The sequence below is a fragment of the Staurois parvus genome, unplaced genomic scaffold (genome assembly GCF_062004578.1).
Source record: "Staurois parvus isolate SC_StPar_1 unplaced genomic scaffold, SC_StPar_1.0 ptg000885l, whole genome shotgun sequence".
NCBI lineage: Eukaryota > Metazoa > Chordata > Amphibia > Anura > Ranidae > Staurois > Staurois parvus.
Genome location: NW_028318681.1, coordinates 38,258 through 60,543, shown reverse-complemented (window position 1 = coordinate 60,543; position 22,286 = coordinate 38,258). Strand labels below are relative to the sequence as shown.

Genomic DNA, 22,286 nt, shown 5'->3' with positions numbered 1-22,286 from the left:
GTCTCTCAATCTGGCTTCCATGGCCTCCACTGTTTATTTACTTCCAGCACCACAAGTCTTCAGTGTCCTGGCCTGTGTATAATTGCCCAATAGACTTCTATGGTGCTGTCTCCAAAGGCCAGAGATGTCTATGGAGCTGTAATGAGCCGGCATGTCCTAGGCACTGAAGACTTTGAATTGTAATTGTCGCATTGAGGTAAATGTTTCTGGAGAGGGTGGGTTAGGTTTGGTCAGGTAAGTGAAGCTAAGTGGATGTGAGCATTTTTTTCTAGTTCAATTATCCTTATAGTTGAAGTATGAAACTTTTTACATAGTTATATTGGTCCAGTTATCTGCCATATCTGTGGAAGCTGGAAATTACTGAAGTGGCTGCAGCTACTACAGTGATTTCCATTAGCTTCTGGGTCACGTGCCAAACAGCTGCCCTGCTGCATCATGAACATAGGAGGGTCACTCGCTCTGCACAGGCACCAGAGAATGCTATGCATTTTCTCAATAAAAGCAAAGTGTTTTTGATTAGACAAGGTGTAGAAGTAGGGATTTGAGGATATGATCTCCACAATCAAAGAACACCAAATTATTTGGAAAATACATTCTTCCAAGTTGGACCATTGTAACTATTCAAGGTGCCATACTTAAACTTCAGCTTTAACTATTTGGGTGTAGCCCATTATTTCAACCTAGATTTGCTCTCTTAAGGGGATTCTGATATAAAAGAGCTGTGTGCAAGGTGAAAGGGTCCAACTCTTCCTGTTGGCTTTTGTAATTTATTTTACATTATAGAGATCATGGCAGAAGTGGGAAAATCGAAAAAACGAAAAAAAGGCAGGTATGGTGGCAGAAACTTTGGCAGGAAGATCTAGAAGTCTCCAGAAGAAACAAATTGGGGGCTCCACAACTTTGGTTAGTCATTATCTTAATGACTAATGTCAGCAGCATATCATCTTTTATGCCAAAGTTTGAAAAACATCTAAATGACGTAGCCATCTTCTGAGGAAATCTAAAAAGGATTTAGTATTAGCAAGTATGGAATCAACTGGCTAACCATTTGTTTATTGTGGACTCTTAATATGTTACTAAAGAACCAGTTGAAGAGCTCAGGCCTTCAATGATGGATCCCACATACATGATTGTATTTCCACTCCTGTATAGTGCTGGTGACATCTATGTTACATGGAGGATGCTGGGGTTAACTACTCAGGCGTCATTAAAAGCATGTGTGACTCAAGCTGGGGTATTGATAGCAGAATCTCCAAAACTACAGAACAGGTCCATTTTATAAAGTCTAATGACGCTTAAGGAAATCTCACACTGAATTAAAGATTTGTATATATTTTTAGATTTCAATATTACTGTCAAAAATACATTATATGATTTTACATAGGCCTTGTGCTACATTAGAACACAAAGACAAACAATCACTGTGTAGTAACTGAAACATTAAATATTAAATAAACAAAATAAAATGTGTAAACACTAAACTAACATGAATTGCTAATGCAGCACACACCTAATCAAGATGTATTATAGTAGAAAAATGGATTAGGACTTTGTTTCCAGTCTACATGAAATACACAGAACATACTGAAGGAAAATCTCTGGGGCTTGTCCATGTCTTTCATCATGTTCATTCACACCAAAGTCTCTGTTCAATATGTAATCAAGTCTTTTCTTCCTTTGAATCTAGCCAGAGATCTTCTTGGCCGTTGGCTCAACATCTGGGTGTAAACTGAGGGTTTGTTGGAGTTTCTATGTAAGATTTCAGTTCATATGCTGCCCCACTGTCAACTTCCATGGACTTCCGAGAAAACAGAAGCCGCACATCTCTATGGAGGTAGATCTTTCCCGACTTAGAACTCTGGAACCTGAATGGCAAATGGAACAATCAGAATCATCAGGCGATGGTCTAGGACAGCCTTTCTTAACATGGAGGAACCCTTGAAATAACTTTCTGGTCTGGGGAACCCCTGCTAATAATTACTACATCTACAACTCATGGTACCTGGGAAGAATACTCTATATTTGCAGTCATTGGGAAGAATCTCTTTACAGATAGCTAAAAAGATCATTGGGGTCAGTGGTTACCCTCTTGAAAGGCAGAAACGTCTCATTGCTTAAGGAATCCCTAGCAATGTCTGGAGGAATCCTAACGTTACAAGGAAAAGCTGGCCTAGAAAGAAAGGGTGAAAATCAAAACTAAGCCCATCTGTTTAGGATTTAGAAAGATTTAGAGGTGCTTGTGACTTCCAGGCTCTGACCTGCGTCTTCACCATCCTCTCAACAAGATCACAGCCGTAGTCATCAAAAAGAGGATATGACACCCACCACAGACATTAAAAAGGGACCTGTTTAAATGACCTGCATTGTCCTCACAGCACACTCTGTAGATTACTGGAAATACTCAACACTGCACATTTTTATTTATAAAATGCAGAGCACAGTGGTGCACTTCCAATATCCTATGGTGTGTTCTCTGCATAATGTCTTAAAGGCGAAGTTCACCTCTCTGAACATGTTACACTTGTATTATGGTGTAGCATGTAACATGTTTACTATGCACCCCCCATCCCCAGCTTCCTCCCTCCCCACATGGCTGCGTCATTCATTTACAGTTTGCTGTGACTAAATAGACTACAAGTACTATCAGCAATTGTGGTTGACTGCTTGTAGTTCTCAATGAAATACGAGGGTGCCTGGTGAGCACTCTTAGTTCATTGATCTTCCTGCACTTCAGTAACTGCCTGCTTGTACGGAAGGTACAGGCAGACGGCTATCCAGAGAATCTGCTGGAGCCTGAGATTGCACCTGCGATCTGCTGATTACATACATAAAGATGTGCATTTATTTTTCAGAAGATGAACTTTAAACAGGTCTCATGAAGGTTTCTTCCTCCTCCCTTCACACCTCCATGCTCTGGTGCATTATGTTAATAGTTATTGCATTAAGGGAGGCTATTTATTTTGTTGCAAGAAAAATAAACACAAAAAAAACAAAAAAAGGTCGGACTTTGCGTCCAGCACAAAAAAACCCCGTCTCCAGCTGGGCTTAGGAGTGGATTCCCGCTGTCACTGACAACCAGTTGTTCCAGTGATGAACCCCCACAGTTTATATAACAGTAGCTAGTAGTAATTCCTCCTAGAGTGTAAGCTCCAAGGAGCAGGGACCTCCTATCCCGCTTGTATTGAACTGTATTGTTGCTGTATTGTCTCCCGTTATATTGTAAAGTGCTGAGCAAACTCTTGGCGCTATATAAATCCTATATAATAATAATGTCGTAATAAGCCCTCTTAAAAATGTTCAACGTAAACAAAGGAAGATACCTCAGGTGGATGAGGTAACGTAATGTCCGCTCTTCTGTCTTTATGTTGTTCTCAGGGTTTGTCCCCTTATTACGATTTGCAGGAACAGAAAATGTTCTTTGTCTGAGGAATGTCTGGTGATTGGCTGGCATGTCTTGCAAGTCATATTTCACCACAAACATCTTCACCACAGTCTTGTTTGGATTAAATAAGGTCTATAGAAAAACAAAAAAAAAACACGAACGTTAGAGTCAAGGATTTATTTTATACAATGACTTAAAGTATTGTTTAGCTTAAGTCTTTAAAAGAAAAAAAAAAATCCTAATCATCAGGAACATTACAGAATGGAAAGCATCCAGTGTGCTGGTGGGTTAGGTTGCAATCTTCAGTTCTCTGCCTCCGGATACCCCTGCAGCTTTGAGATCTGCAGGGGTATCTGGGGGCAGAAGACTGCTGAAGATTTCAAGCCAACACAGCAGCAACCAGCACATTGGACACTATATTAAAGTACCATTTTTAGTGTTTAAAAGAAAAAAAAAAGAATTCACTAAAAAAAACAAAAACACCTAAGCTTTAAAAACGCAACCAACCACAACACATACACCATGGAAATTCATATTTTTGAAAATCAGAAAAATACTTTACAGCTTTACACATTGCTTGAGACAAGTATATTTTATTCTTCCAAATTTGTTTCAGGTAGTTCAGGTTGGTTGAATTGTGCTTCCACACTTCTAGTAGTCCCACAGATTCCCAGTAGCTTTGAAGACTAACTTTTTTCATGGTTTTAATTTACATTTTCTAAAATTGTAGTCTGCTATTACTGTTGTCCAGAAAATTCAAGATGCTCGGCTTTAAAGCTGAACATTAGTTCCCTCTGAGTCACAGTACAAGTGTGCGTTCAGTTCTGACATCCAGGTCAGTGGACTCAAAGTACTGAGGTCAGCAATTTGCAGCCCAATGTAGTTCTTTCAGTGGTGCTTCCAGTCTGCCCTATAGCAGTAATACTGCTACAGGTCAGCATGGGTGCGCAAAAATCACATTTATAAACATGTCATTTCGCATTTCCAGAGAGGGGGCATGCGCCTTGGCTGTCAATCACTAGGTCCCGCCTGGTGATCGAGGAGCATTACCGACAGAGGGAGAGAACTGTAAGTAAACATAGCACAGCCATGCAAAGCAGTGTGCTTACAGTGAAACACACACATACAGTAAAACAGCTCACAGCACACAGTTAACCCTTTGATTGCCCCACAAGTTTACCCCTTCCTGTCCATTTCCATTAGTACAGCGTCAGTGCTTTTTGTTAGCACTGATCACTGTATTGGTGTCACTGGGGATGTAAGTGACAGCAAGTCAGTTCCCACCAGTGCTAGAATGCCCGCCGCAGCCCTGCTATAAGTCACTGATCACCGCCATTACTAGCAAAAATAAAAAAATCCCAGTATATATACCACCATTTGTAAACGCTATAACTTTCACGTAAACCAATTAACATGTATTGGAATTTTTTTTACTGGACATGTTCAATACCAAAAAGTCAAAAATATTGTTTTTTTCTCAAAGTTGTCTTATCTTTTTTTTTTTTATTCTTTGCACAAAAGGCACAGGCGATCAAATACCACCGAAAGAAAGCTCTATTCATGAGGAAGAAAAAAAAAAAAAAAAAAAAAAAAAAAAAAAGACGCAAATTTCATTTCGGTGCAGTGTTGCATGACCACACAATTATCAGTTAAAGTAACAGCACCATAATGCAAAAAATAGGCTGGTCAGGAAGGGGGGTAAATCCTCGAGAGCAAGTGGTTAACAAAATAGCAATCCCAAAGAATAAATGCTGCAATCATTATATTTCAGTCATGGTTTGGTTTCTTTCCCACCCTTTAAATTAAATGCAACTATATTTAGAGTTGAACCACACAAAAATGCTAGAACTTGGTTATATAGGTCTAGCTCTAAAACTTTGAAGAGCAGTTAGATGCAACCTGGACAGTTAGAATGTTTTTTTTCCCCCAGGAGCAAAAAAAACTCTTCTTCTCTGAAGCCTGCCTACAGTTCACAAATTGAAGAAAAAAAAAACACACACACACACACACACACACACACACAAGGGGGGTTTAAAAGAGACCAAGTAGATGTGGAGAAGAGTGTGTCCCAATACCATGAGTAGCAGGTTTTACATGTGAAGTGATTTAATGGCTGGCGAAACTATCTCACAGATGAATTTTTACAAAAACGCTTGGTGATTTTAATAGGAGGATTGCATCAATTGTTGCCCTTTAAAGATTTCTAGAGGTGTTGCCCTTTAAAAATTTCTAAAAAGGTGTTATTTGGCAATATTGGATTGAATGTCTGATAACTTTTGCCCTATTGTGAAGGGGATCTCTTAATTGGACAAGGCCACTTACTACTTTATCAAAAAGGAATATACTTACCACTTGTATGGTTCCAGAAGGAGGTATGCGATAACCCCTCTTGCCAAGAGACTCCAGTGTAATGTAACCCTGAATGGAAAATAAATAGGATAGTACCAACATTATGATTTTGCAATCAACTAAAGAGACAATCTAAAAGAAAAAAAATTACACATTTTAATTGTGGAGAAAGCCCATGTTATTCAAAGAGTTGAGAAGCAACAAGATTCTCTGTCAATGCACCAGCTAAACCATATCCAGAAGAACCATAGCTCATAGCACTTTCCTTCTGAGCAGAAATAGGACACAGTAACACCCTTCAGTATCCATTGGATCCAGCAAGTAGACATTACACCAACAGAAGGGTTAACGTTTTAAAGCAATGGTATAAAATCCCCTTTAAATTGTTAAATAAATGAATATATTATTAAATATCATACAACACCAAACCAAATTCTTTTGCAGTCAGAAGTTAAAGCATTATAAAAATGTAATATTGTGTACAGGTTAATGTTAGGTTTATTAACTCAGAAGATATGGGAATGCGGAAACTGACTGTCACATCTTGAGCCTAAACCCTGACACTACTGTGCCAAGTTTTATTTAGCTCTGATAGACAGACAACTGGTCCTTATGCCTTCCCTTTAAATACCTAAATAAAAGACAGGTATAATTTTTTTTTTTTTGCTCATCTGATCAGATCTGGTATCACCTTCAAAGCCTTTAGAGTGTGGCACTAGCTATCAAGACTGGATGGTGTATATGTGGCACCTGGATTTCTCACATACAAATGCTGAGGGGGGCCCCAGGGTTTATGGGTTAATTCCCAAAATTGTAATAAAATAAATAAGTTTGGTTCTGAGCCCTGCAGCCTAGAGGGTTTGTAAAAGGTAATAAATGTTTAGGTAGTTCGTGTCACCCCCTAGGTCCTACCTTATTCTAACCCAAGTCCTCAGTCGATCCAGCACTCTGCTCATCTGTAGCCGCTCTCCCGATTCTCACAGGCTTTGTTGAAGCAGCAGGAGCCTTTGGCTCCCACTGCTGTCAGTCAAATCCTGTGATGAAATAGCAGGGGGGCAGGTCCAAGCAGTGGAGCCCGAGTCCATGTACACAGGCAATGTGGCTCAGGATCGAGCCCGTGGGTGTGCCACCATAGGAAGCGGCTACCTATGGTGGCACACAAGAGAAGAGGAGAAGCCAGGAGCTCTGGCAGGAAACCTGAGAAGAAGGTCACAAAAACGACAACAGAGAGAAGCCACCAATGATAACACAAATACTTTGTGTCATAATACTATCTCCGTCTCACTTATTATAGAAGTGTGGATTAATAAACCGAGGATTGCATAATAGAAAATATGGTAGTGTGACAAGAGCAACACCACCCAGAAGGGAAAGTGGTTACTTAGACATCCACGCGGAGTAATGTAAGCTAGGTAATTACAGAAAATACTTTATTTTGATCACATAGATCATAGGGAGGTTGAACACAAGCACAGTGAACATATCAAACAAAATAAAATCATTTAAAAGCACTAAGCGTCTTCATTTCTGGGTAATTTGGGCACATAGGGAACCATATAAGGCAGTGGAATTAGCTCGCAATATTCTCTTAAGTTTACATATAGTCCAGTCTTGTAGTTGATTTAACCATGTAGTCTTCAGACATATTCTTGGTATAGGCCAGGGTATGTAGAGTAACTTCCTGGTGAGTAGAGACTAGAACACAAAAAGATGGCAGTTAAAAACTATAAGTAACGTATATATCACACCAACTCTACCCCATATAGACATGAACTGTTACTCCAATTACCTTCTCAGTAATTTCGCTGTCATACCAGCATGATGAATGTGGAGACTTCCTGGGTAACCACCCCAGGTGAAAAAAGATCCACAGTAACAAGTGATTCTAAGGATATATATAAAGTATATAAATCATAAATATCAGGCAGGGTCCCTGAATAAACACAAAAAAATATATGTATGGGGTATATATTACCATCAGTGATGATCAAGAAGACTTCACGTCGACTTGAAATAAGATCAGGTCCTTTCTGCTTGTTTAGTAGTGTATATATGGATGGGAGGCCAGGTAGTCTCAGAGCAAAAAACTTCAAAGAAAAAATAGTATATATGTATCACAGGCAATATATACCTGAATCTATATACCCACTGAGGGGTTTCCAAAAATTGCTCAAGCTGAAATAGCAGGGCGGTTCCTTAAGGATATCACCATGTCACAGCGTATCGCACATGTGTGACATAGGATACATATATTCCTCCACAGAGGATTTCCAAAAAAATTCCCTGAAACAGGGGTACTAGGCACATATAGCATTCCATAAAATTTCCTATAGGCTTATTAACCTTAACCAGCGACTACCCGCTAACGTAGCCAAATAGGCAAAAAATTACTTGCCACCGGTGGAAGGTATGCTCTATTTAGTATTGCCACAAGCGGACTGCTGGAAAGGTAGCCCTAAGGTAGTTTTTTCAGAGCCTCGTGCCTTCTTAACATGGATCTGGAGCAAACGCTAAATAGAGCATACCTTCCACCGGTGGCAAGTAATTTTTTGCCTATTTGGCTAAGTTAGCGGGTAGTCGCTGGTTAAGGTTAATAAGCCTATAGGAAATTTTATGGAATGCTATATGTGCCTAGTACCCCTGTTTCAGGGAATTTTTTGGAAATCCTCTGTGGAGGAATATATGTATCCTATGTCACACATGTGCGATACGCTGTGACATGGTGATATCCTTAAGGAACCGCCCTGCTATTTCAGCTTGAGCAATTTTTGGAAACCCCTCAGTGGGTATATAGATTCAGGTATATATTGCCTGTGATACATATATACTATTTTTTCTTTGAAGTTTTTTGCTCTGAGACTACCTGGCCTCCCATCCATATATACACTACTAAACAAGCAGAAAGGACCTGATCTTATTTCAAGTCGACGTGAAGTCTTCTTGATCATCACTGATGGTAATATATACCCCATACATATATTTTTTTGTGTTTATTCAGGGACCCTGCCTGATATTTATGATTTATATACTTTATATATATCCTTAGAATCACTTGTTACTGTGGATCTTTTTTCACCTGGGGTGGTTACCCAGGAAGTCTCCACATTCATCATGCTGGTATGACAGCGAAATTACTGAGAAGGTAATTGGAGTAACAGTTCATGTCTATATGGGGTAGAGTTGGTGTGATATATACGTTACTTATAGTTTTTGACTGCCATCTTTTTGTGTTATAGTCTCTACTCACCAGGAAGTTACTCTACATACCCTGGCCTATACCAAGAATATGTCTGAAGACTACATGGTTAAATCAAATACAAGACTGGACTATATGTAAACTTAAGAGAATATTGCGAGCTAATTCCACTGCCTTATATGGTTCCCTATGTGCCCAAATTACCCAGAAATGAAGACGCTTAGTGCTTTTAAATGATTTTATTTTGTTTGATATGTTCACTGTGCTTGTGTTCAACCTCCCTATGATCTATGTGATCAAAATAAAGTATTTTCTGTAATTACCTAGCTTACATTACTCCGCGTGGATGTCTAAGTAACCACTTTCCGTTCTGGGTGGTGTTGCTCTTGTCACACTACCATATTTTCTACTGAGAAGAAGGTCCATTGCACAGAGCAGATAAGTACATACTATATTTGTTATGAAAAAAGTTTAAAAAAAACTTTACAATCACTATAAAAATTTAATCAGCTTTATATTCTTTGCGGTCTCATCAACATGCGGATTAAAATCCAGCCTCAACCCACTAACTTTGATACGTCTATGGGTTGTACATTATTACTTCTAAATCTATAAAGCACTACTGGGACTCACCATGTATGGAGAGGGAGCATTGTCATCTGAAACACTGTAGAAAGACACCTTGATGGGCAATGTCGTATGGGTTGGGCAGAAAACGCCACTTGCCCCAACAGATGCTGTAAAACCCTCAACTATGCCCAAAGGTTCAAATCTAGAATTTAGAACAGACTCCTGAAAAAGATAAGAAAATACAATGGGAATATTAAAGAAAAAGAAATCCTCTGACAAACTTCACAAATAACGGTTATCCCCTGCCACTTAGCACTGAATACCCACTGGATGTGTTGATTTTGCTGCGGAATGTGGAAACCCCACTTAAAAAAGGTAAATGACAGCATTGAAGTCCTGACTAGTTCTAGGAGCTGCAGCAGATTGCCAATAAGGATTATAAGAGCATACCTGTAGATACCAAACATAGTCCAATCCACAGGCAACAAATTTGTTATTCAAGCTATACTGCTATGAGTCCTTGAACCCTACAAGCATCATAAACAGAAAGTCTACCTCATCTGTGCTAAGAAAAAATAGAAATGGACTATTTATTGGGACTTATTCATACACTACACTATAAAAAAGGCAAATTATCTTAAATTATGCCGATAATATACCTACATACATCACAAAATCATTTCTGTGATCAGTCAATATTTGTTCAGATTATCAAGATGGTAAAATGAAAAATCTGGTGGTGCCAGGGATCACGTTAAACTTGAGTTCAAATGCCAGACTGTGCTATATAAGAACATGTCCCATTTGTAATCTACTGCCTGGGCAAAACGCAAGACAATCAGCTGAATTTTAATAGGGGCGATTTTAATTCTGTGTTTTAGAGAAATGTACACACAAATTTCATCGTAAGGCTGCAGAGAACATACCTCAAAATTTCCCAGAAGGCTAAGACAAGGTGCAGGTGGAGCACTGCAACTGAGTTGTCGGTTGATACTGCACTCTGAACCCACTACTTTTTTCTCACAGTGACGTTGTCTGTTATGGATTTAAAAAAAAAAAAAAAAAAATTACATTTTGTCTTAAGGTTCACAAACACAAAACCATAGCTTGCAGGTGTAATGACCGCCTACAGCTGTAACTAGCCTAACCCAAATATAAACAATTTCAACCTGACCGCTTGGTCTTGGATATGCAGTAGGGCATACAACCAAACTTGGTACTTAAAACCATTTAAATGGCTCAGACTGCAATTATATTTCCAATGGCAAATAGAATTGCAGTGTGTAAACAGCAGCAGCAGGGTAGGCCCACTGCTACTTATGTGGGGCGTGTAGGAGAGGGATTACTGCTACAGAGGGAATCCTAAGTATTACATTAATGCTGAAAAAACAAAAACACTTTAAAAAGCACATATATAATCAAAAACAATTTATATGTAATAAGTTCCTTTACAGAACCCTACAGGATGATGTACTTATATTGTAGACAGCATATTTGTCATATTGATCTTTGCATACATGAAACAAGCAATAAGGATGTGTTTTGCATACATTACTAAGATGCCTTATTGTGCGCAGATACCATACTAGATCGCACAGAGGCTGGTGTAAGAGTAGGAGCATTATATGACCAGTATATAATTCTGCTGATAAATGCGGTCAGTGTATAGCATAGATCACAAAAGATCCCCATCTAGTGGACAAACATTGCATTGCACTTTTTTTTACCTTTATAACTAAGGCAAAAAAAAAAAAAAAACACTAACATTTTGGATAGAGCTGGGAGGGATTAGAACCCCTGTCAGGATTTACTGCTGTCTGTGTCCCCATTAAGGAGATTCGCAGGCTCTATTTTGGTTGTCCCCAGAACAGTAAGATGGGAAATCTTCAAATGGGGACATTAGACCTGGAGACATCCAGGGATGGTTTCACTTTAAAGGGATTTCCTCTCACTTCCAGTTTTGGTCACTGGATAGGAAATTAAGGGAAATCTCCCAAATGGAATACAGATGAAAAAGAAAAAAAAAAAAAACCTGATAGGGATTATAACACTTCATTATTTTACTCAAAAATTAGAAAAACAAAGTTTTACTTTCTACTTTAATTGGGATTAAATTTCTAATAAAACAAAGTTCTAATGTCCACCTTGCTCTACCCAACACCTGTAATAATCAAAAACCACAGACCTCAGATCAGATCCGTCACATCAGCAACTCTGTATCATAATGAACTGACTACATTTACATCTCCTTTGGCTGAACACAATACTGTTCCTGTGCCAATGAGCTGCTTAGACTTTCAATGGCTGCACATACTGTACACTGCCACAGGGATTAACACAGACCAATACAGCTGCACCTTCCTGCACTAAACAAAATATTCTGTCAATGCCATCTCACAGTATAAAGGATTCATAAAGCATAGCTAGAAGGGCTTCCCCTACATGTGATTGAAATATGTTGATATAAATCAAGTGGGGAAAATAAGGGGAGGCATGGTCTCATTAATCTATGGCAGGCATTTCCTACTAGGGTTCCTTTAGCAGTTGCTAGGGGCTTGTTAAATTGTGGCTGACTGACCCCACATCTGATAGTGTCTGACTCTTCCAAGTGTTGTTGGACATGGAATTAGGCAAAGGCATAAAATCAATGAGTTGTAAGGGGCATTCTTCCCACTGATCTCCAATGTATGGAGCAGTCTTTCAAACAATAACCAGATTAAGTGAGCGCAAACAGATCAGGTAAGCAGCTAACATACAGGGTAATCCTCAATACCTTGGAACATAAACTATGAATGGGGTATGTAGCGCTAGAGAACAGATAATAAACACGGGACTGTTTATGATATGAAGTACCAATACAGCAGTTCATATAATAGTTCATATATTCCAGCCTGAAAAAATGGAAATGATCCAATGATGTTCCAGATCACAAACGATGAAATAAGAGAAATTAGTGAGGTTGTGCACTTACCACAAATACACACAATATGAGCATTGTATGTAATTAACAGCAACCGGGCATCATGGTCTGGTCAACAGCCTGGGCACCATCTGGTCATATATGGACATCCGGGTCACAGGTACAACGTTATCCAGGCCCCTTCTGGCTTTCAAATCCAAAACGCCACCTTGCATAAGCTCATTACAAACGAGCCGGGAGGCAAGAAAGCGCTAATAGTAAAGTACGTTTATTTAAGAACACAAGACAAAAACCAAGCAACCAGGACTCACATTGATATACTATAAATCCAGGCCCACATAAATCAGCTCCCTGATGGTCAGTGGTTCACTCAACATGCAACGCATACAGATCAAAGTCCAATAGATAGGACCCTGGTGGCCAGTGGTATCACAAATACAAAGCCATAGAGTATAGTGAGTATTATTAGAAATATACTCATCCAGGTCAGGTGAGGTAGTTCCCTGGTGGCTAGTGGATCCCTAGTAGCAAAGGCGTCAATAGGGTGGATCCCCTAATATCCCCAAATACAAAGCCATAGAGTATAGTGAGTATTAGAAATATACTCATCCAGGTCAGGTGAGGTAGTTCCCTGGTGGCTAGTGGATCCCTAGTAGCAAAGGCGTCAATAGGGTGGATCCCCTAATAGGGGATCCACCCTATTGACGCCTTTGCTACTAGGGATCCACTAGCCACCAGGGAACTACCTCACCTGACCTGGATGAGTATATTTCTAATACTCACTATACTCTATGGCTTTGTATTTGGGGATATTAGGGGATCCACCCTATTGACGCCTTTGCTACTAGGGATCCACTAGCCACCAGGGAACTACCTCACCTGACCTGGATGAGTATATTTCTAATACTCACTATACTCTATGGCTTTGTATTTGGGGATATTAGGGGATCCACCCTATTGACGCCTTTGCTACTAGGGATCCACTAGCCACCAGGGAACTACCTCACCTGACCTGGATGAGTATATTTCTAATAATACTCACTATACTCTATGGCTTTGTATTTGTGATACCACTGGCCACCAGGGTCCTATCTATTGGACTTTGATCTGTATGCGTTGCATGTTGAGTGAACCACTGACCATCAGGGAGCTGATTTATGTGGGCCTGGATTTATAGTATATCAATGTGAGTCCTGGTTGCTTGGTTTTTGTCTTGTGTTCTTAAATAAACGTACTTTACTATTAGCGCTTTCTTGCCTCCCGGCTCGTTTGTAATGAGCTTATGCAAGGTGGCGTTTTGGATTTGAAAGCCAGAAGGGGCCTGGATAGCGTTGTACCTGTGACCCGGATGTCCATATATGACCAGATGGTGCCCAGGCTGTTGACCAGACCATGATGCCCGGTTGCTGTTAATTACATACAATGCTCATATTGTGTGTATTTGTGGTAAGCGCACAACCTCACTAATTTCTCTTATTTCATCGTTTGTGATCTGGAACATCATTGGATCATTTCCATTTTTTCAGGCTGGAATATATGAACTATTATATGAACTGCTGTATTGGTACTTCATATCATAAACAGTCCCGTGTTTATTATCTGTTCTCTAGCGCTACATACCCCATTCATAGTTTAATAACCAGATTAGTTCATGTTAACAGGTGTTCCCAGAGACCTAAACATCATTTCAAGGGTTCCTCTGGGATAAAAATGTGAAGGAAGAAGGCCGATCTATGCTATTTAATGGAAGTGAAACTAATATGTTGCAAATATGACCATTAAAACACAGATTACCTACAAATTTCAAAGTTTGAGAACTGCAAGTTTCAGGCATCCCCCACCCCCCAAATAAAACAAAACCACAATACATCTCTCTCTCTCCAAATAGACTAGAGATTATATCTATATAAAAGAAAGGAGATGCAGCGGCCATCATGCAAAAAACTTCTTGTTCATGGTTGTTCGAAACTGTGCAGGTGCTATATGCCATTTGTTTACATTGTAATGATGCATTTATGAAGTAAATCGTTTTTGCATGATTTGGGATGCTGCATCCTTTTTTGGATGCATGCTGCTGGTGGAATGGTTGGAGCCCGATTTTGATAATTCTGTGCTCAAGATGTAAAAAGCGAGAAATTCACAAAATATTATATACAGTTAGGCCCATATATATTGGGACACAGGCACAATTTTCATACTTTTGGCTCTGTATGCCACCAGAATAAATTAAAACTAAACAATGCAAATGAATTTGAAGTGCAGACTTTCAGCTTTAATCAAAAGGGTTGAACATAAAATATCAAGTACAAATTTTAGGAACTGCAACCATTTTTATACACAGTCCCTCCATTTACAGGGGCTCAAATGTAATTGGACAAATGAATATAATCATAAATAAAATGTTCATTTTTAATATTTTGTTGAGAATCCTTTACTGGCAATGACTGCCTGAAGTCTGGAACCCATGGACATTACCAAAGACTGGGTTTCCTCCTTTCTGATGCTTTCCCAGGCTCTAACTGCAGCAGTCTTCATTTCCTTGTGCGTCTTTCTGCCTTTAGTTTTGCCTTCAGAAAGTGAAATGCATGCTCAATTAGGTTGAGATCAGGTGATTGACTCGACCATTGCAGAATATTCCACTTTTTCTTCAAAAGCTCCTGGGTTGCTTTTGCAGTGTGTTTTGGATCATTGTCCATCTGCACTGTGAAGTGCTGTCCAATCAACTTTGCTGCATTTGGCTGAATCTGGGCTGAGTGTATATCTCTAAACACTGCAGAATTCATCCAGCTGCTTCTGTCACATCAACACCAATGACAAAGTGCCACTGGAAGCCATGTATGCCCATGCCATCACACTGCCTCCAGCATGTTTTACAGATGACATTGTGTGCTTTGGATCATGAGCTGTTCCAAGCCTTCTCCACACTTTCTTCCAGTCATTTTTGGTACAGATTAAATGTTAGTTTCATCTGTCCAAAGAATGTTTTTCCAGAACTGGTCTGGCTTTTTTTTTTTTTTTAAGATTTTTTTTGGCAAAGTCTAATCTGGCTTTTCTATTCTTCAGGCTTACAAATGGTTTGCACCTTGGTGAACCCTCTGTATTTGCTCTCGTGAAGTCTTCTTTTGATTGTAGACTTTTACAATGATACACCTACCTGCTGGAGAGTGCCCTTCACTTGTCTGGATGTTGTGAATTGGTTTCTTTACAATTGAATATCATCCACCACTGTTGCCTTCCATGGACGTCCATGCCTTTCTATGTTGCTGAGCTCACCAGTGCGTTCTTTCCTCAGAATGTACCAAACTGTTGATTTGGCCACTCCTAATGTTGCGGCTATCTCTCTAATGGATTGGTTTAGTTTTTGAAGCCTTACAATGGCCTGTTTCACTTGCATGGACCGCTCCTTTGAACGCATCATGTAGGTTCACAGCAATAGATTCCAAATGCAAATACCACACTTAGAATCAGCTCCAGACCTTTTACCTGCTTAACTGATGAAGAAATAACAAAGGAGTAGCCTACACCTGGCCATGAAACAGCTTTTGATTCAATTGTCCAATTACTTTTGGCCCCTCAAAAAAAGGGGGGATGGCTGCTCCTAAGAGCTGTAATTCCTAAACCTGTCTTCCAATTTGGATGTACATACCCTCAAATTAAACTTAAAAGTATGCACTTTCAGTCCATATCCATTATAAAACTATAGCTTGAATAGGTTTTGAGATATATATATATATATATATATATATATATATTTTTTTTAATGTACATTTGTTTTCCAACACTAGTTTCTAATAATAAAACACTGACACCTGGGAGCCTCTGTTCGGCTAGCGACTGAGGATATATACACTGCAGAGCTATAAACACATGCAGAGATGCTGCATCAGGTAAGGCATGCCATTGACTACAGAGATGCCTGGGCAGGCAAAACAAGGCTGCGCATAACAGGTGAGTATTGTTAGCACCCATGGCAGTTATGGTTTACCCCATCCCAAAACACACACTAAATGGGATCATTGTTTTATTTACTTGCTGTTCCCAGAATTCAGTATTTTTGGAATGGATTTTCTCCTAATTCCCTAAATTTAGTGTGCCCACAGATGCTCTGCACAACCTTAGATTGTATACAATTACTGGCATTTGTCATGTAACGCTGAACATCCTTATTTAAGAGTTATCCCAACAATGCACTGGAAAAAGAAAGGTTTAGTAAGAGCAGAAGATATACAAAAATATAAATACCTCCTTGTGGATAAACCTTTAAATTGTAGTAAGGAAGTGTCCAGATCAAAATACCCTGACTGTGTTTTTCTTTGTGGAACCTAGGTGAAATAAAAAGATTCTTTCATCTGGCAAGCCCTGGCTTTCAATGAACATTGCAGGAGACAGATCAAATTCCCAATCTGCAAACAACCTGGATTTCCAAAGACTCTCAGCCAACTTTAACTAATTGAAGCTTAGATATTTTGACAGATGACCAAAGAGAATGTTAGGATTTTAGCTTCAACGTAGTAATATGCTGCCAAATATGTAGCAAGCATGAAACAGTAAGTATGTAGTACATATAGAAGATAATTCAATAAAAAATAAAATATATCTGAAGTGGTTTTTAGACATTTGATTTTTCCTAGCTGTGGAAACACGAGGATGGGAGGCAGTGAGAGGTACTCGCCCACTTTTGTCAGTTATGCTAAAGAGCTGTGTATATGTATTGTTCTCATTTTAAATTCTAAGACCTTCCTGGGGAGTTTGCAAAATTTAGGGAAACATTAAATGAGTCTTAAAAAGAACTCCAGGACTTTGATCATATTTTGTTCCTAGTTGCTGACACAGCAGTTTAATGTACGAGATGGCTTCTGTGCAGTAGTGATCGAGCTTATTCTCTCAGCTAGGACACTACTTATATACACAAGGTCCCTCTTGGTGTATTCGGTCTTGGACATAATTTAATACTAATGCTTGAAAACCTGATGCATCCAATTTGCTTTTTTTTTTTTATTGTTGACTTTTTAAAGTGAAAATATACTTTTAAATAGAAATGGAGTGCAAGTCCGGTGTAAGAGTGACCACCACAAGATGCTTTCCATTATCTATACAAGACCAAAGAGCTGCTTCTGTCCACGGTTTGATTTAGTTTAAAGTAGAACTAAAAAGGCAAAACTTTTTTTCTTTTTTACCATTTTGGATAGAGCAAGGGAGGATAACCCGTCAGATTTGAAATTTTTTTTTTTTGCCATCTGTGTCCCATTGCAGAGATTTCCCTTCACATCCTGTCCCATAGCCAAACAGGAAGTTAGAAGAAATGCCTGCAAATTATCGGATTCCTTGGGGACCCCCAGGTCACCAGAACAAGTGTCCCCATTGGTAGATTTCCCCTCTATTAATTTTCTGGGGATAACCCAAAATTTGGGATTTTTTTACCTTAACTTTCAAATGATAATGGCAAGAGAATCTCCCTAATGAAGGGCACAGACAGCAACCTTTCAGGTGTTCTAATCTCTCTCCACTATCCAAAACAAAAAAAAGGAAAAAAAAAAAAAAAAAAAAAAAAAAAAAAAAAAGTTTTGCCTTTGGTTATTCCATGTTTACTGTGCACTTAAAATTTAGCTTGGGCCAGCTTGGTTTAAATGGATCTATGCTGTGGCAGAACAGCGGAGGTGTTTTGGAGGCTGTAATACAGTGTAGCAGCTTCTGCGGCATACAGTAAGCTGTGGTGTCTGACCAAGCCCAACCCATTTCCCTTTCCACCCAGAAAGAAACAAACAGTTATGTGACTTTGCAGTAAATAAAAAAAGCATCTTGTATTTTTATCAATGAATACAAGGCATCTGATTGACCAAGGAGAAGAGGTTGGCAGATGGCATCACAAGCTCCACCTTGGTCAGATAACTTCTATTTATTGATAAAAAAAAAAAAAAAAAATACAAGGTGCTTCTTGAATGGCTGAGATGTCACATGACCGACTCGGCTTCTTTCCAGCCACAGAAGGAAAGTGTGTAGGACTCCCAGGAAGACAGCACAGTACTGTATGCAGTAGAAGCTGCTGCACTGTAATACAGCCCCCACAGCCTTCCGTAACAGTAAGCATTCATTTCAACAAAGGTGGTCCAAAAATACTTTTTAAAAAAGGCGCAGTAAAAGTGAAGTTCTGGTTTATGTTACTTACCGGCGCTGAACTTCCCCCGACGTCATGGCTAAGCTCTAAAATACCTTACATTACCCTGTCCAAACAGACAGCCAATGTGCCAGTCTCACTGGACAGCGGAGTGGCTGTTGTGAGGACTTAAAGTTTTACTAAACCCACAGCAGTAAAATCAATCTTTATATGCAGTAAAACATGCTGGTTATACCCACTGTTATCCAGTGGGTTAATGTACATTTTGTAAAAAGGCTGTTTGATCCCGTCTTCTCTGATGCTCCCCTTCTTTTACTGTCCCCATTCCATCTGCTGATAGTACAGAGCTCTAGGAGGCACTCTAGACATATACACTAAACTGAGCATGTGCAGAGAGTTTATTTTCTTTGGGAGAGTGCACGTGATCAGCACAGGGCCATTCAGCACTGTCCAGGCAGAGGGTCAGGAGTTATGCAGACTCATAGGACAGTCAGAGGAGAATGAAAATTCCTCCTACAAGCTTTAACCAGTACTCAGCTGGGCACTGATAAAAGTCACAAGATTGCTATATACTGCTGATGAGAAAAAGGTATTTAGCAGTTTATATTTACTAAAAATAATTGTATTTCCATGTTCTGTGGAATTTACCTAGATCTGATCTCCCACAATACAATCTGATCAGCTGCTATCGGAAACAAGAATAGAAGACTCACTACAACTGCAAATGGCTAAAACCGCTTGCCTGTGCCAAATGGGAAATCTGGCGCTGAAATAGTATGCAGCTTTTGCTGCTTGCAAACATCTGCAGAAACAAATGAACAAGCTGTTTCATAGAATGATTGCATGTAAATAAAATCACACAAGGGTTCAATTATTAATAAAATATTAAAAAGGTCAGCAGAAACTTACAGGACTTGAGAGTAAAGGTAAACCTGTGCAAGGGTGGAAGGCTTTGGACGAAGTCCCATCTAGTGAGTGGAAACCCTTCTTCCTCCAATTATTGGATGTCCGCAATGGTACAGATTTCTGGGTACACCAAAAAAAGAACATATAAAATGGTATATATTTTGCACTGTTAGTTATGCTCCTAAGTGCCAATGTTGTATTGTTTACTTCATGAATATTGTGCATCACATAGTAAATGGACCCATTACTCGTTTGCTTTAAAGTACAACAAAGGTCATGGCAAGCTAAACTACATTGGCAAGCTTTGGCCCATATCATACCTTGCTAGATACCCTGAAGCCGGCCATACACCTGGCAATGCTAGAGCTTTCCAATACAGCTTCATTAGTTTCTCACTTTCAAAAGAACTTGCAGACTGGTCTTGTTCATTTGGTAAATGGAAATATGTGCATGGGTTAAGGTGGCATAATGTTGTGGTTGATGAAAAACTCTAGGACTTCCAAATCATTTTCTCTACTGCCCATTGCCTACAGGAGAAACTGACACTAGGCACCAAACTGAAGGCCAGACCTCTAGAGTCTATAACCCCTCACACCTGCCCAGTTATGCTTCTCGTCCTTAGGAGAACGTATCCCTCCATCCTTACTGCTATATTTTCCGCTTGCATTGGAAAATGTTTCTACCATCCACAGGTACTCATTTCAGTCTGAATATTGGAAATCTTGGAAGTCTCTCCAGTTAGAGTGTGAGCTCTCCCAGATCATTCAGTATACTGGCTTGATCTCTGCAAGGCTCCTGCAGTTGGCAGGAACAACCAGTCTGCGCTCCAGTTGGCACAGGGCTCCCCTTTATATGTCAGGACAGGGTATCTGGAGACTGCAGGCTGAGTACTGGTACCAGAGCTGTGGCAGTTCAACTGTCTGCATCTCTGAAGACTCACTGTTGCGATTGGCTAGCAGGCTGTCAGCTACTGTGTCACATTCTCACAGATGCTGCTGCATCTGGAAGGCAGTATGATGGAAGGTTTAACTCTTTACAGAACTTTCCTATTCATTTAAAAAGGCTGCTTTGACATGGATCCATTTTTCTTCTGTGGCTGCATTAAAAAAGAAAAACCGTGTGACCATGTATTCCTATGGAACTCTTCAGATTGATCTGCTGTGGGTCCAGTGAATTTTTCAAAGTCCTCCTTGCTGCATTTTTGGTGCAGGTTTAGTGAAAAAAAACAAACAAAAAATACACCTCCCCTTTGAATTCAAGGACAAAACGCAACAAAAAGAAAAATACTAAGAAAAAAAAAAAAAAAAAGTACTGACCCGTGGTATAAAAATATAGCACTAGATAGTCTGGCAGGCAGACAGAGGCTGAAGAAAGGGTACGGGGAAGGGAACCAAAAGTGCTCCACTCTACTAATGTCTTTATACTAAGAACTGATGTTGGTACCTTAAACAGAAATATAGAACAAATTGTGCCCCTGCGTCACCCTGTCCCCTTGTACAGCTTTGAGGGCGGGTGGATGCTATAAGCCCACAGCTGGTTCTGGGCAGTGTGGGGCGAGGATGCTGCCCATGGAAGCGGCCCATATGCGCAGAGCATTGTGACATGATGCAGGACGCATGTACAGTGATGAAGTCACTTTTAGTCACCATTTTGGCATCCGGTGGGACAGAATTGGCAGCGTGGAGGCATATACAAGGGGCTGCTGATCAGTCTTAATGTGTGGTTGTTTCTGGTGGGGGGGTGAGGCTGTGTAAGGGCAAGGTATGGAGCTGCTATGGAGATTTAGAGTAACATCAGTGATATCTACAGTATATGAAGGTATGCATGGAGTATCTATGAGAAGGGGGGGGGGGGGTTGGGGTTTTCTGTTCAAATTGTCTATATGGTGCAGTAAAGGAATGTCCCCAAGTAATACTGGTGGGCAAAAGAATGGCTTATGAAATATCCCCCATCCACCTAGAAGATGGTGCAAATATTAGTGTGGGCAAGCTATCTGTCCCCATTTTTTGGTAAAGAAGATATAGGTTTATATGTGGAAATATGATCATTTTAAGAATCTTTGAGCCCTGTAGAATCATGGGTATATTGTGTATATAGATCAGAAAGGCTGCCAAGTGGGAGATGGAGTTAACATCTGCAATTTAGGGCTAGGAGTTACTTCGGATTGTGTTTTCTGTCCCCTTCCCCTAATCTCCCCTCTCCTGCCCGCTTTCCTCCCCCGGGCCCCAAGATAAACTTTATGTATGCATATAAAAGCGTTTTTTTTTTTTTTTTTTATTAAAGTAGTATGAGGTGATACAACATATTTAGAATTCCAGAATATAGCCCGCTGGGCTCACGTGTTGTCATCATGAAAATTCTCCATCTTTGGAATTTGTTTTTATATGGTCCCAAGTTTTCCCTGGTATTTCTGGAGTGTACCCTTGGAAGTTCATAGTATAGGACATCAGTGTCATTGGATCCCAGCTAAGGTATACAAAACATGGGCAATCCCTTATGCTGATCCTTGGAATGGGTGAGTATGTTTCTAGCTTTAGTATATGAAGGGACACTAAAAACCAGATGGATGGGATGTGGAAGATTGGTGGTGATATACCAGTACAATTAGTTGTTTGTTTAAAGTACCCACATCAGTTCTTGCTTCATCTAAAAAGACAACAGAGAGGAGCCCTTTTGGTTCCCTTCCCCATCTCCCCTCTTCGGCCTTTATATCCGCCTGCCAGACTATTCAGTCCTGTATATTATTTATACCATGGGTCAGTACCTCTATTTAAGCATACTTTGTTTAGGACATGTAACAGGTTTCATATGATGTATTTATCTTGCTTATGTTATTCTATGTATTAAT

At 39.7% G+C, this 22,286-nt stretch overlaps 1 protein-coding gene across 1 annotated transcript in view; it reads right to left on the bottom strand.

Moving 5' to 3' along the window:
• Positions 1–1,316: 1,316 nt before the first annotated feature.
• Positions 1,317–22,286, bottom strand: part of LOC149442466 (atos homolog protein A-like) — a 48,089-nt gene continuing 27,119 nt past the window's right edge. The window contains exons 5-11 of the mRNA XM_089656071.1: positions 19,442–19,558; positions 16,660–16,739; positions 10,424–10,532; positions 9,561–9,719; positions 5,732–5,800; positions 3,321–3,514; positions 1,317–1,865 (exon numbers count right to left, since the gene is read on the bottom strand). Of these exons, the coding sequence (XP_089512197.1) occupies positions 1,712–1,865; positions 3,321–3,514; positions 5,732–5,800; positions 9,561–9,719; positions 10,424–10,532; positions 16,660–16,739; positions 19,442–19,558 (882 nt within the window). The 3' untranslated portion in view covers positions 1,317–1,711. The remainder of the gene's footprint in view (positions 1,866–3,320; positions 3,515–5,731; positions 5,801–9,560; positions 9,720–10,423; positions 10,533–16,659; positions 16,740–19,441; positions 19,559–22,286) is intronic.